Source organism: Gasterosteus aculeatus, chromosome 18, assembly GCF_964276395.1.
Source record: "Gasterosteus aculeatus chromosome 18, fGasAcu3.hap1.1, whole genome shotgun sequence".
Lineage (NCBI taxonomy): Eukaryota > Metazoa > Chordata > Actinopteri > Perciformes > Gasterosteidae > Gasterosteus > Gasterosteus aculeatus.
In genome coordinates this window covers 14246281-14258128 of record NC_135706.1, presented here as the reverse complement: position 1 = coordinate 14258128, position 11848 = coordinate 14246281, and the positions used below count along the sequence as shown (strand labels likewise).

At 53.4% G+C, this 11848-nt stretch overlaps 1 protein-coding gene across 2 annotated transcripts; it reads right to left on the bottom strand.

Annotated features, from left to right (window-relative positions):
• Positions 1-3602: 3602 nt before the first annotated feature.
• clic5b (chloride intracellular channel 5b) lies at positions 3603-11720 on the bottom strand. Of its 2 annotated transcripts, none has more exons than XM_040161317.2 (6): positions 10993-11720; positions 6006-6115; positions 5785-5910; positions 5205-5311; positions 4910-5091; positions 3603-4617 (listed from the first exon to the last, which is right to left on the bottom strand). In XM_040161317.2, the coding sequence occupies exons 1-6, from the start codon at positions 11548-11550 to the stop codon at positions 4453-4455; spliced, it is 1248 nt and encodes a 415-aa protein (XP_040017251.2). In that variant the 5' UTR covers positions 11551-11720; the 3' UTR covers positions 3603-4452. The 2 variants fall into 2 exon arrangements, with proteins under 2 accessions (XP_040017251.2, XP_077949677.1); XM_078093551.1 differs by lacking the exon at positions 10993-11720 and adding an exon at positions 7904-8388.
• Between the last annotated feature and the right edge of the window lie 128 nt (positions 11721-11848).

The following is an 11848-nucleotide window of genomic DNA, read 5'->3' as shown; positions in this document are numbered from 1 at the left end:
GACGAGCAACGGGACGCAGACACGCAGAGACATCAGCGTCACGTATCCCGTCCTGCACGCAGGCAGACCCCTTTGGACCCTTGTGTTGATGATGCTGCACCTGATTTCTGACACCAGGTTGTGATGGAAGGGAGAACACACACACACACACACACACACACACACACAGCTGACGGCTCATATACTAACTGATGACTTGACCTCTAACAGATGTGTCAGAGCAGCAGCTGAGGCGGGAAGTGATCCTCCAGGGTCCCGTAGTGTGTGAGTGTGTGTGTGTGTGTGTGTGTAACTAGTTCGCAGGAATCTCAATTTATCATCCCACTCAGGGCGAGGAACCCTCCAGGAGGGGGTCTCGACCCGCTGACTCGTGTTGTGTTGACCTCCCTTGACCTTCTTAACCTGATGTCATCTCATCGTAACCGACGGCAACGGGGCCACACTAACGTCTCAAAGCATGCCCGCCGTGAAAGAATTTATCCTGATTTGATGTGATTGTAATTGCGCCCCCCCCCTCCCCCCTCGAGCTCCAGATCACTTGAAACCGAGTCAACAATAACTGTGTACTTTGGCGCTCTCTAGTGGTTTCCTTGTATTTTGTTATTTAACCTTAGGGACCAAGGGAGGGGCCCAGGGGCCCACCCACGCCGTGTGAGCTGGTGAGTGCCGCTGTTACCGACTGGAGGCCCAACAGCCTGCATCCATCACCGAAGGGCCGACATGGAAAGAGCCCCTCCCTCACCGAGCGACGGGAATAAAGCGACGACTCGTCCTCTGACCCCGTTGTGAAAGAAAAGCTCGTTCTGCGGGCGGCACCAGGATCCATTTGGAAACATCTGATTTGATGCACTGAGACACAAAGAGACGACGTTTATTGAGCTCAGCCAGTTCGGATCATACAATCCGACACGTAAAGAGAATTACAGTGAAACCACCAGCGTCAGGACCATGGACAGCGACCAAACACACAAACAAAGGGCCTCTTTGTCCGAGGCCCCCGCTTCGTGTCGCCGCTTCAAACCACAAACCGTCTCCGACGTCGAGAAAAGCGGCAGACCGAGTGCAGCGAACACGAGAGTGGACGAACCTCCGCTCGGCGCCACGGCATCCGCCCAAAACAGCCGTTTTCCAAACTCCGGCCAGACGATACGCAGTTACGAAATGTCAAGCAGGGGCCTCCGGAGCCGCAGGAAGGAGCAGCGCTGTGAGCCCCTCGTATCAGCAGCGCGTTAATTCCGGACTAATTGGGCCGGTGATTCAGAGCAGTGATGACGTCGCGGTAAACGAAACGGCCACACAACCGCAGCCATCTTGGGATGGGGGGGGCTGAGGGGGGAGGAGGGGGGGTCGAGGGATGCTCGCCGTTGCGTCTGCTTCTGCTTTAAACGCCCCCTCCCCCCCCACTCCGCTCTCCAAGGATCATAACTCGTGTTCGGGGCAGGTTTCACGGTTTACGGCTGGAAAAATAAAAACGCCGCGTGTTTCCTGCAGTCGAAAGCGATGATTTACAGCCACGAGCGATGAAGCGAGCGCCCGACCGCCGGCGCGGATGTGCGAGGGCCGCCAACGACCCAGACATGTCCGACATGTGGATGCGAGTGTGGTCGCGGCGGTGCGGTCGTCCACGCTGGAGCGCGGGGGGGGGGGGAAGTTATCGATACCTGACATCATCATCTCACATAATTAGCACGGCGTCCACATCCTCCTCCGGTGACCACGGCTTACTTCATGTGGTCCAGCAACTGGAACCCAAACCCCTAACCAGTAAATCCAACCCGTAAACCCCCCCCCGGGCCTCCGCCGTCTGCCGCCGTGGTTACTCCTCCCCGAAGAAGTCGCTCAGATGTGTTTCTTCTCGTCTTCTGCCTCCATTTGGGGGCTGAGAAGCGTCTCGATCACCTGACTTCAGGCCTCCGAGCGCCGCCAGGAACTCGCTCTGCTGAGCTCGTCAAGTCTTACGGGCCCGACCGCAGGCGTGCGCCGAGCGGATCAATGACCCCGTCACGCCTCGCCGCAAGTCACTCAAACCTCCGAGTGTGTGTGAGTGTGTGTGTGATGCTGTCTGTCTGCGGGTGGAAGGCATGAGGACTTCCTGAGCCACGTCTGCTCCCAAACTGGATCTCCTGTTATGACGTGGCTCCACTTATTGGACACTTCCCCGTCGGGCCTGCGGGACGTCAGCCGCCACCTTCCCCTCGATGTCGCGCGTCGGTCGTGAGCCGACGCCGGCAGGCGGCGAGCGGGCGGCGTGTTTAAAGCGGAGTCGGATCTCTGCTTCGGTCGTCCGCGCCGCTTGATTTATTGACGTAACCTTCAGGTAGCCAGAAAGTTCCATTCTGGTTTCAAACGACGCAAGAAAAATAGGAAAGTTTATGGAAATGGAAAAACTACAGCTGATGAAGTAGAAAAGAAAATGTATCAACTGAGGAAGCGCGTGAGTCATTTCCAGGCCACCGTCTTAGTTTCTGCACGTAAACATTAATTCATCCACATGATCGGAAGACTCTCGGAGGGATCCGATCACGCAGGCTGCAGGATGCGTGTGAGACGACATGTTAGAGGGTAACGGCAGAGTTCACCTGGGGCCGAAGCACACGGGTGTCCGTCTCCCGGGTGCAATACGCACGCAGCCTGAGGCAGCGCCACGCGTTTCTCTGACTACGGTTCGGGGGCCCTTAATTGGATCACAGGCCCGCTGCCGGTGGGTCCTCGCGCCGCCAAACGCACACCAGTTTGTTTTAATCACCTCGGGCCTCTGAAAAGCGAGGCTCAATTTAGACAATTTATGCCTGAGCTGAAAAGGTTTCCTAAACCTGGCAGTAAAAGCGCGCCGTGTGTTCGAGTCCCCCCCCCCCCCCCCCTGCCCCCCACGTCAGCCCCGAATGGAGCGCTGGGGGCCGGGGGCCAAGGCCAAGGCGACTGGTGGGTCCACCGGGAGCGTAACAGCAGATTAATGTGGCGTGCCGGGCCAGACGTGTTTGACGTTAATGCCCCGCTGTATATTATCCGGCTCGCGGGAACGCTGGACGTGAGCGATGGGACCCAAGGACAGCGATGTTTAGGCACTAATTACCAAACGGCGAGGCACAAGGCGCGCTCCATATTTCCTGACTCCTGTGGAAACACGGGCAGGCTCCATTTATTTTTTCTTCGGCTGTTGTTTCTGGCAGGGCCGCGTCTCGGTAAACACCGCGCGGCCCACCATTGTAAATCCGACAGGCGCGGATCTTTCAAGTCAGACTCCTTTGAGGGGAAAATGGAGACGGATCGGATGGCGGCGTTCGGGTTTTCCGTCTTAATGAGAGAGTGGAGAAGAGGGATGGCGTTTGATCCCTGGCATGGAAGCCTCTATTTAAGCCTGTCAACGGTCATCACTCTCTCGCCCTCCCCCTCCTCCCCTCCTCCCCTCTCTCTCTCTCTCTCTCTGGACGGAGAACCAGAGCTGCACCGCTGGATTTGATCAACGCAGTCAGGCCCACTTAACCCTTTTCAGGACGGCACCTTCGACCATCACCCCAACGGCGCCGCCCGCCCCCTTCGCCAGGCGTCAGCGCTGATTGATCACCTGGCCGGCAACGCAGAGAAGAAAAGGCAGAAGCGGATTTTGTGAAAATATTATTTTATTTGTGGAGCTTCGCAGTGAGCTCCGATTTCACTCTGTGTGCTTTGTCCAAAACCACACGGGGTTTTAAAAGGAAGTCTCGCCGTAGTCGCAGCCCGACGCCGGGCCAAAGACGATAAGCCCCGAGACACATTGTCCACCCGCCGCCGTGTGGACAATGAGACTTTCTGAACTTTGATGGGCTCCTCGGAGCGGAGGGGCGACCATCGATGACCTGGAAGACGCTTTTCTAATCTAAATAAATACTCTCTCATCGGGGACATTGGCATAGATGTTGATTATTCCAAATAAAGGCACATGAGTTGAGGGACTTTTTCATCTTAAGAACAAGCTCTTAACTCTTAGATTTTTAAAAACAGATTCATGCATGCAAACAAATGAGAAACAAGCTTTGTTCTAAGCCATCAATGTCATCTAGCATTTAATCTCAACCTAAATCAACCTTGTGTTCAAATCAATGAATTTCAAAATGCGCTCAAGGAAACAAAACAGTGACGTCAAAAAAAAATCTAATCTACGCATCCAAACATGCACATTCAGCAAAAGCACAAAGGGCTGCAATCATCAATCATCGATGGATGGAGGTGTGCGCGCGTCCCAACGCGCGATGAGTCACTCCGTGGACTTTGGAGCAAATAAAGAGAAGGACCCCGACAGACGCGGCTCGCAGAAACGTTCGAAAGCGAAGCTTCGCGTCGAGAGGAAATAAATAACCGGCCGACGTGTCGGAGAGAACGCGGCCTGAAAACCCGGTGAGTTGCGTTAAAATGAGTCCGTTTAACCGTTTGTCTGTTTGTGCGGCGCTTCAGCTCGGGGTCGTCTCCCGGAGGTCACTTGGCCAACCTCCGCGCCACATCCATGTAGGCCGTCTCGATCTCGCCGTCGGCGGCGCAGGTGTTGGTGAACTCGTCGCGCGTGTAGGCGTTCTTCAGGTACCGCCACACCCCCGACATGTCGGAGGGGATGTCGTAGTTGCGGTACTTCTTGGCCACCACCTGGCGGAGCAAAGACAAACCTCCATCTACGACTGGGCTTATTTACCCGTTTCCACGACAACCCATCAAACATTAACACCCTACTGGATATTAGGGATGCCATATTGAACTCCTCCCTTAAAGATGAATTCAAATACTGTTTCTCAGAGATTATCAAGAAACAGCTTATTTTGGGGGGGATCCATTGGCAGAAATACAAACACGAATCATAAAATGAGCCGTTTCTGTCCCCTTCCATGTTTCCCCCCTTAACGGGACCTTTTGATGAAGGCCCCCCCCCCCCCCTCTTCACCTTGACTATGTGCAGTTTGGGCAGCAGGTTGCAGTCTGCCAGCGTGAGCTCGCTGCCGTCGAGGAAGCTTCGCTCGGAGCCCTTCTCCTCCTCCAGGCTGTCGGCATCGATCTCGTCCGGCAGCGTGCTGTTCAGGTAGTCGTCCAGCTTCTTCAGGGCCTTGGTGAGACCTTTCTCTAGGACTGAGCACACGCGTGGGTTAGAGCTCTGCTACGACCTAGTGGGGGGATTTAACAGCAGCCGTCGCGTCTGCCTCTGTGACTACGAGCTGGGAGGAACAAAGCGAGCGGCCCACCGGCGTTGGCCTCCGGTCTGGTGTTCTTGATGTAGGCCGAGAACTTGGCGAAGATGTCGTTTCCAGCTGTGTTGGACTCTCTCTGCTTGGCGGCTAGTTTGGGATACCTGAGCAGAAGAGGGAAGGGGAGGGTGGGGGGGGGGGGGGGTGGGGCAGTCAGAGGCGCAGGCAGAACGAAAAGCATCTGGATAGATTTAACACCTGGACCGGAGCGTTGCACTCGCGCCCCTTAAAGCGCTCTCACACTAAGCTCCATTTATAGACGCAGGAAAGCACTAAAAGAAGCATTAAGTTGATCTGATGTTTTTCTCTGAAGCTGCTTCATGGGAACGACTATATATAATAAAGAGGAATAATAAACCCTGGTGCTATTTCGAAAATGACACACAGGCTGCCGCACACTAAAGCAGCGCAGTCACAGTTTGCGCGCACAACAAAACAGCCGCGAATGGGCTTTTATTGGGCGCGAAGCGTTTCCTGTCCGTCGCGCGGCGACGCCGCCGCCGAGGGGGGGGGGGGGGGGGGGGGAAATGAATCGGCGCGCCGTGCAGTCGGCCGTAAAGCCTTCCGGGTGAATTACTTTGGGGGACTGAGCGTTTCCTCCAGGAACTCCTCGATCTTGTTGATGTCGGTCTTCACTTCGCCGTTGAAGGTGAGGAAAGGGGGGTGCGTCCCCGGAGCCAGGTTGTGCAGATCTGCCGGCTTCCTGCGGGGGGAGAGAGAGAGAGTCACACACACACACAGACAAACAGACGGGGCTGGATGTGGGTGTGTTTTGTGACGCCGCCTGACCCCGCTGACCTTTTGAGGTCGACGGTGGTGACGTTGAACACGACTCCTTTGAGCCAGAGGATCATGAAGAGGCGCTGGGAGAAGGGACAGTTGCCGATGCTTTCCCCGTCGTTGCCGGCCTGCCAACGAGAAAAAGAGGTGAGGAGGTGAGACGCGGTGGGGGGGGGGGGCGGGGGCGGAGCTTCAGGGGGGGAGTCGGCACACTTCTGACGCATGGATGTGGTCAGTCGCTGGTTCCCAGGTTGACAACCTTGCTCACAATCAAATACATATTGACGTTAGCGGACTCTTATCTTTTGACCCTTATTTGACCAATGAGGTCGTTCGTCAAAAAAAAAAATCCTGCAAACGCGTGTAAACACGAGTAAAAGCAAAAGGACCCTCAGTACGATGAACTATAATGGTGTGTGCTGGTGTGCAGCGTGGTCGTAGTACCCCAGATCCGTCCCAGGATCACTTCATGAAGGTCTCGGTCTTTACTTTGTCCCACCCTGCTTTGGTCTGAGTTCCTGACTTGCTCTCAACCCCTCAAAGTCCTGATGTTGGACGTCTGTCTCGGCACGGCTTCCTCTCCGTAGGGCTTGCGTGGAAACGCAGCAGAGCATCAGCACTGACACCCGACACACATCGCCGGCCTGAATTATACATACAGGGATTCCTTCACCTGGTTCCCGGCCTGCAGGGGTCGGCCCAGTAGGTCCGCAGTGACGCCCACAACGCGGAGCAAAGTAGGTGCAATGACCCCAAGGTCAACAGAGGCTTCGTTTAGAACATCCGGCATTTGGAAACAAAACTATTCAATAAACAAGTAGAGGAGTTTATGCACCTGCAGAGCCGTACTTCATATATTTGAGGTGGCTGGTGACACAAATGTCCTTCCACGATTGACTCGGAAGCAGCACCCGTGATAAGAGATACAACGACCTCGCAAACGCCAGAACACGCGGAGCGCTCAGCCGAAAAGTAGCTGAGCCAACTGTCTGCACGCCAGCCGCCGACGCCCGGCGCTGCCGTACAGCCGCAGCGCGCGTGCATTGTCGCGGCCGGGCCCACACAGTAACACAATACACGGCCGCTGATAAAAGGCCAATCAACATCTAGAACACGGGGGGGGGGAACAAAGGCTGCCACACACAACCGGGCCCGAGGGCCCGAGGGCACGAGGGCACGGGGGCAGGTGTATGCAGCCGCTGAGGGGTCCGCTGAGGGGTCCGCTGGAGGCCACGTGATCCGGTGCGCACACAGGGTGGAAATAATAGATGAGCACTGGGAGGGAACATTGTAAAGTAACCCGGTGTCATACTTATTAGACTAAAAAGAGGATCCCGCGATGCGACCAATCTGCGTCCATTGGGTAACATAATAAATTGTGTGACGATGTGTGTCTGAACGTTGTTTATATTTTATGCAGGTCAAAGGTCCCGGCGATACGTGTTTGCTGAACTGAAACAACGTTGCATCATGAAAATGAACGCGCCGGTTGACTTCCCGTCACCGGGCCGACGGGTCTCCCTGGAGACGGAGAGCGGCCTCTGCACCGGCAAAGAGCTCCTCCACCTGCTTCCCTCCGCCTCACCTGCTTCAGGTGTTTTCCCTCTAACATTTACCCCCGAGCCTCAGGTGCGTCTCGTCAGCTGCATTTGAATTAAGAAAAGTGCGCGTGCAGTGAAGCCCCTTCGTTCCTTTGATGTGTGTTTTGGAGTAACGGCCCTCCGCCAGCGAGCCGCTTCGGTATCACTGTCACTGCGATCCGGGGCCAACAGAACGTGCCGGTGCCGCCGTAACTCGACCTCCACTATTGAGTTACACCAGCTTTCCACAACACGCAGCGCTGCTCATTCATTGCCCCCACATTCAGTTAAAACTTCATTTTTAGGAAAATACCGGAGCCACGGTCTTTGTCTTACCTTGACAAAAAGCTCGATATCAGGGTCTCTGTCTTGGCTGTTTGTGGTCATGATGCCTGGTCACCTTGATTCTTTTTATCTTTATTTTACCTGAAGTCCTTTGCTTTGTCCTTGGAAGGGCTACATTCTCAAAAAAAACAGATGAAAAAAAACCCTGAGATATCTTCACCGAGTTTATCTCCGCCGCCGGCGGCCCCTTGAGGAGCCGTGTTTGTTTTCTAGTCCCTGATTTGATGATGTCCTCCACCTTCTGGTCCCAAGAAGGCCCTCCGCCTCGTGTGCGTCCCGTCCAGGTGGCAGGTGGAGCCCCGCGCTCTGATTTGGACACAGATGGAGAGCACAGCCAGCTCTCACTGACACAAAACGGACAACAGGTGTCCGTCTATAACCGGGGGGGGGCGGAGCCCCATCATCCACCGCTGCAACCAAACTCCCATCTAACACACACACACACACACACACACACTCACACTCACTCTACAATCACCTCCCTCCCGTCCGTCTCATCTCTCTTAAAACCATCGCCTCACTTTTGTCCTTTTTATAGGGTCTGATCCGGTTGACTATAAAGACACAAATAAATCCACAAATATAAAGTACAAAGATTGAGGTTACCGTTGATCACCTGAAGGATTCCTCTGGGAATCACCCACTTTGGTTTTAACGCAAGAATATTTGCTGGTTTACACACAAAGGTAATAAATGGAAGGGGCCAGATATAGATTCTATTTATGGCGCAGCGCCCTCTCCTGGCCGTCGGGCCAACGTGCAGCACAGACCTCCAGGAGGAGTTCAGTGTGTATGAGGAGGCGGGTGGAGGGCGGACTACATCTGCACGGGTCTTAATCACAGCACCAGCATGATGAAAACAGCCCTGACAAGACGCTGACTTTAGTTGATGTTAACACGTTATTTCCGTTGATATGTGATAATTCATCTGAATTACACAGCCTGAGTATGGAATTAAAGTATTTTAGCATAAGGTTGCAACAGAATATGAAAAGGGGGGGGGGAGGGTGTAAGAGCGCTGCTTGGTGTTTTAGAAATGCTAAAGCAAGCAGCTGATGATGAAACATCTGGAATTTAAAAAAAAGGGCAAGCTTATTCCTATATGACACCATGTAAGCGATAAAGGAACCATTCGACATATTCAACTCACATATTTACATGTTTTCTTGCTGGTGGTTTGATGAGAAGATCTCTCACCCTCGAATACAAGACTATCAGTTAATTATTGAGCTTTGAGGCGCTTTGGGGAGTTTATGTTAACTTGGACAGTGATGATCAACAGCTTCCCCGGTTCCAGTCCTTTATGCTAAGCTAACTGGTTGCAAGTCCTAGCTGTACATTTACCCAGCAGATAGACGGACAGTGATGTCAAATCTTATCTCAAGCGAGTTTCCCGAAAATCCTTGATCGACCATCAAAGGCTTACGAGAAACCTTTGTTGTCCTCTCGAGACAAAAGGTCCCCGACTCGTTGGGCCAATCATTCACCTGAACATCAAACAGTAACCAACTGTGTGTGTTCCTCCAGAGAAAAGGCAGAGGGGGGGTTTGAACTCTCCACTTGGCTATGTCTTGATTGCGAGATGGGAAAAGTCAGCCACATGGAGCTGATGTGATTGTACGCGCATGCACATTTTCAACATCCTCTACGTTTGTCTGTTATCTTAAACGGAGTTGTTATCGTACTAACACGGGGATTAAAAGACGCTCGCGCGGGGCGGCGGCGATAGTCTGCAGCACCTTTGTTATCTCAGACAGCAGCAGAGGAGCCAAGTCGGGTTTCGGCATCCTCGCTCCCGCCCCACTTTTATGGGTCTGGTTTATGGCGATCGCTGGAGACCGTTGGGAAATCCGCCCACGATTTGGATAAGACGGAGGGTGGGGTGGTATCCGCGATTATCAAATGTTGTTCTCATCTGCGTGGATTGGACACACCCGGACAACGCACATGGACGTGACGAGGCCTCTCGCTGAGCTCCCGGAGCCCGACCCACATGACTCTCAATCTCTGTTGTCCAAATCAGCAAAGTGACCCCTGGCTGCGCTGATAGCGGCCCCCACCCGCACAGACCGGCCCTATCGCGAAAGCAGCAAAAACACACAGTGGGATTTGCTCAGGCATGGAGTTCAGCCCCGGTTTCTATGGCCGTACAGTAAATTAGTTAATTATTACATCGGGCGGCCTCCACATTAAAGTCACTGGTTCAAGAGATCAATGTTCCTGACATTTTACCTACTGAAACCATATTTTGTAATATGCACACATATATGTGTATGTATATATTCACACTTCTATTAAATGGTCATTTCACCCGTTGCCAATACACCCTACATGTGGCCTTTTTCACAATGAATGGGACCAGAATTCAGTGAATCAACTCTTAAACTACAGATTGAAACCATGAACTTGTGTTTACTTAGGTAATAAATTAAAGTCAGATGTAGAATGATGTTCTCAGTCTATAAAATGTGATTTATTTTGCACCCAGAGGAGTCGCCCCCTGATGGCCGGCAGAGAGGATGTAGATTAAGGGACCATCGGCCTCGAGGTTCTAGTTAATACAATAGTTATAAATACGTGCAAACTATTTATATTTTCATTTGATGATGATGATTTGGTGACATGCAACATACACACATTTCAATGTTCTGTCCCAAAAATGCAGAATGTGCCAGTTTGTTTGGTTTTCAAATGAAACAGTTAATTTAGTATTTCAGTTTTCTGAAACTTTATACTTCAACTTCGAGGGAAATATTGTTTGATGATAATAAAAAATAAATACATTTAATAGTATCAACAGTAATAAATCAACAAATCAATTATGATTAAGTTTTTATAGGTCAGTATAATACTTGGTGATCCCCAGATCAGTCTATAAAGTAATTAAACCACCTTCTGCAGGCTGCACTCAGTGATGATCCAGTGAGTATCTGGTTTGAGTAGATCTTTCTACTTCTGGTACTTTGAGCAGATCTCTTAGTATCTCTACTTCTGGTACTTTGAGTAGATCTTTTGAATGCAGAACTAATGTCAACATGCCGCCTGACCCGCGTCGCCCCCGCAGCACCAACAAGTCTCACCTTGACGAAGAGCGAGATGTCCGGCTGGTCGGGCGGCGCCGCGCTGCTCTCATCCGGCCGGACCTCCTCCAGGGTCTTCAGGCTGTAGTCGACGGACTCCTGCGGCGCGGAGTCGGTGCCGGCGTGCGTGTAGCACATCATCATCCCGTCGTCTCCCGCGGCGGCTTCTCCCAGGGCCGTCGGCCGCAGCGGCGGGTCGTCGCACGGGTCTCCGAGGGACGAGGAGGAGGAGGAGGAGGAGGCCGAGGAGCGTCGGGACCCGCGGCGCTCCCGCGCGCTCGCCTCCTCCACCTGCGCCGCTTCCACCACCTCCTCAGCTCCGGGAGCCTCCTCCTCCTCCTCCTTCTTCTCCTCCTCCTCGTCGTCGCTGGACGAAGAGGACGAGCTGCTTCGCTTGTCCTCGTCCCTGGTGTCCATGTAGTCCGGGGAGCCGCGCGCTCCGTCCGCGGGGAGGTGGACCCGCACCTCGCCGCACGGCGGCTCCTTCCCCGCGCCCGGGTTCTCCTCGGCGGCTCCGCGCGCGCTCCCCTCCTCCGCTGCGTCATAGACGTGCTCCATGTTTGTTGTCTTTGGTCTTTTTTAAAGTAGTCTTATTGCGTACGCGCGTGTCCTCGCGGAGGCCCCTGGAGGTGTTGGAGGAGAGCCGTCGAGGTGGAACAGTCGCGCCTGCCTCTGACTGACTGAGCCACCGGGCAAATTCCAGCGATAGCTCGGAGGTGACCTTTGACCCTGCGAGTTAACAGGTAATTTATGCAAAGGTCGAGGCCTTCAAGGACACGTTGTCTCGAACGCAACACCTCTCGAGAACCTTGGACTACTTCATGAGAGATTTAAAAGGAGGAGCTGAGCTGAAGCG

What these genes read in the sequence shown, in the direction of transcription:
- clic5b (XM_040161317.2), bottom strand. Translation starts at nt 11,550, where the DNA reads ATGGAGCACGTCTATGACGCAGCGGAGGAGGGGAGCGCGCGCGGAGCC. An exon ending in ACATCTCGCTCTTCGTCAAG is followed by an intron (nt 6,116 to 10,992) that starts GTGAGACTTGTT and finishes TCTCGTTGGCAG; the next exon opens with GCCGGCAACGACGGGGAAAG. An exon ending in GAAACGCTCAGTCCCCCAAA is followed by an intron (nt 5,312 to 5,784) that starts GTAATTCACCCG and finishes TCTTCTGCTCAG; the next exon opens with GTATCCCAAACTAGCCGCCA.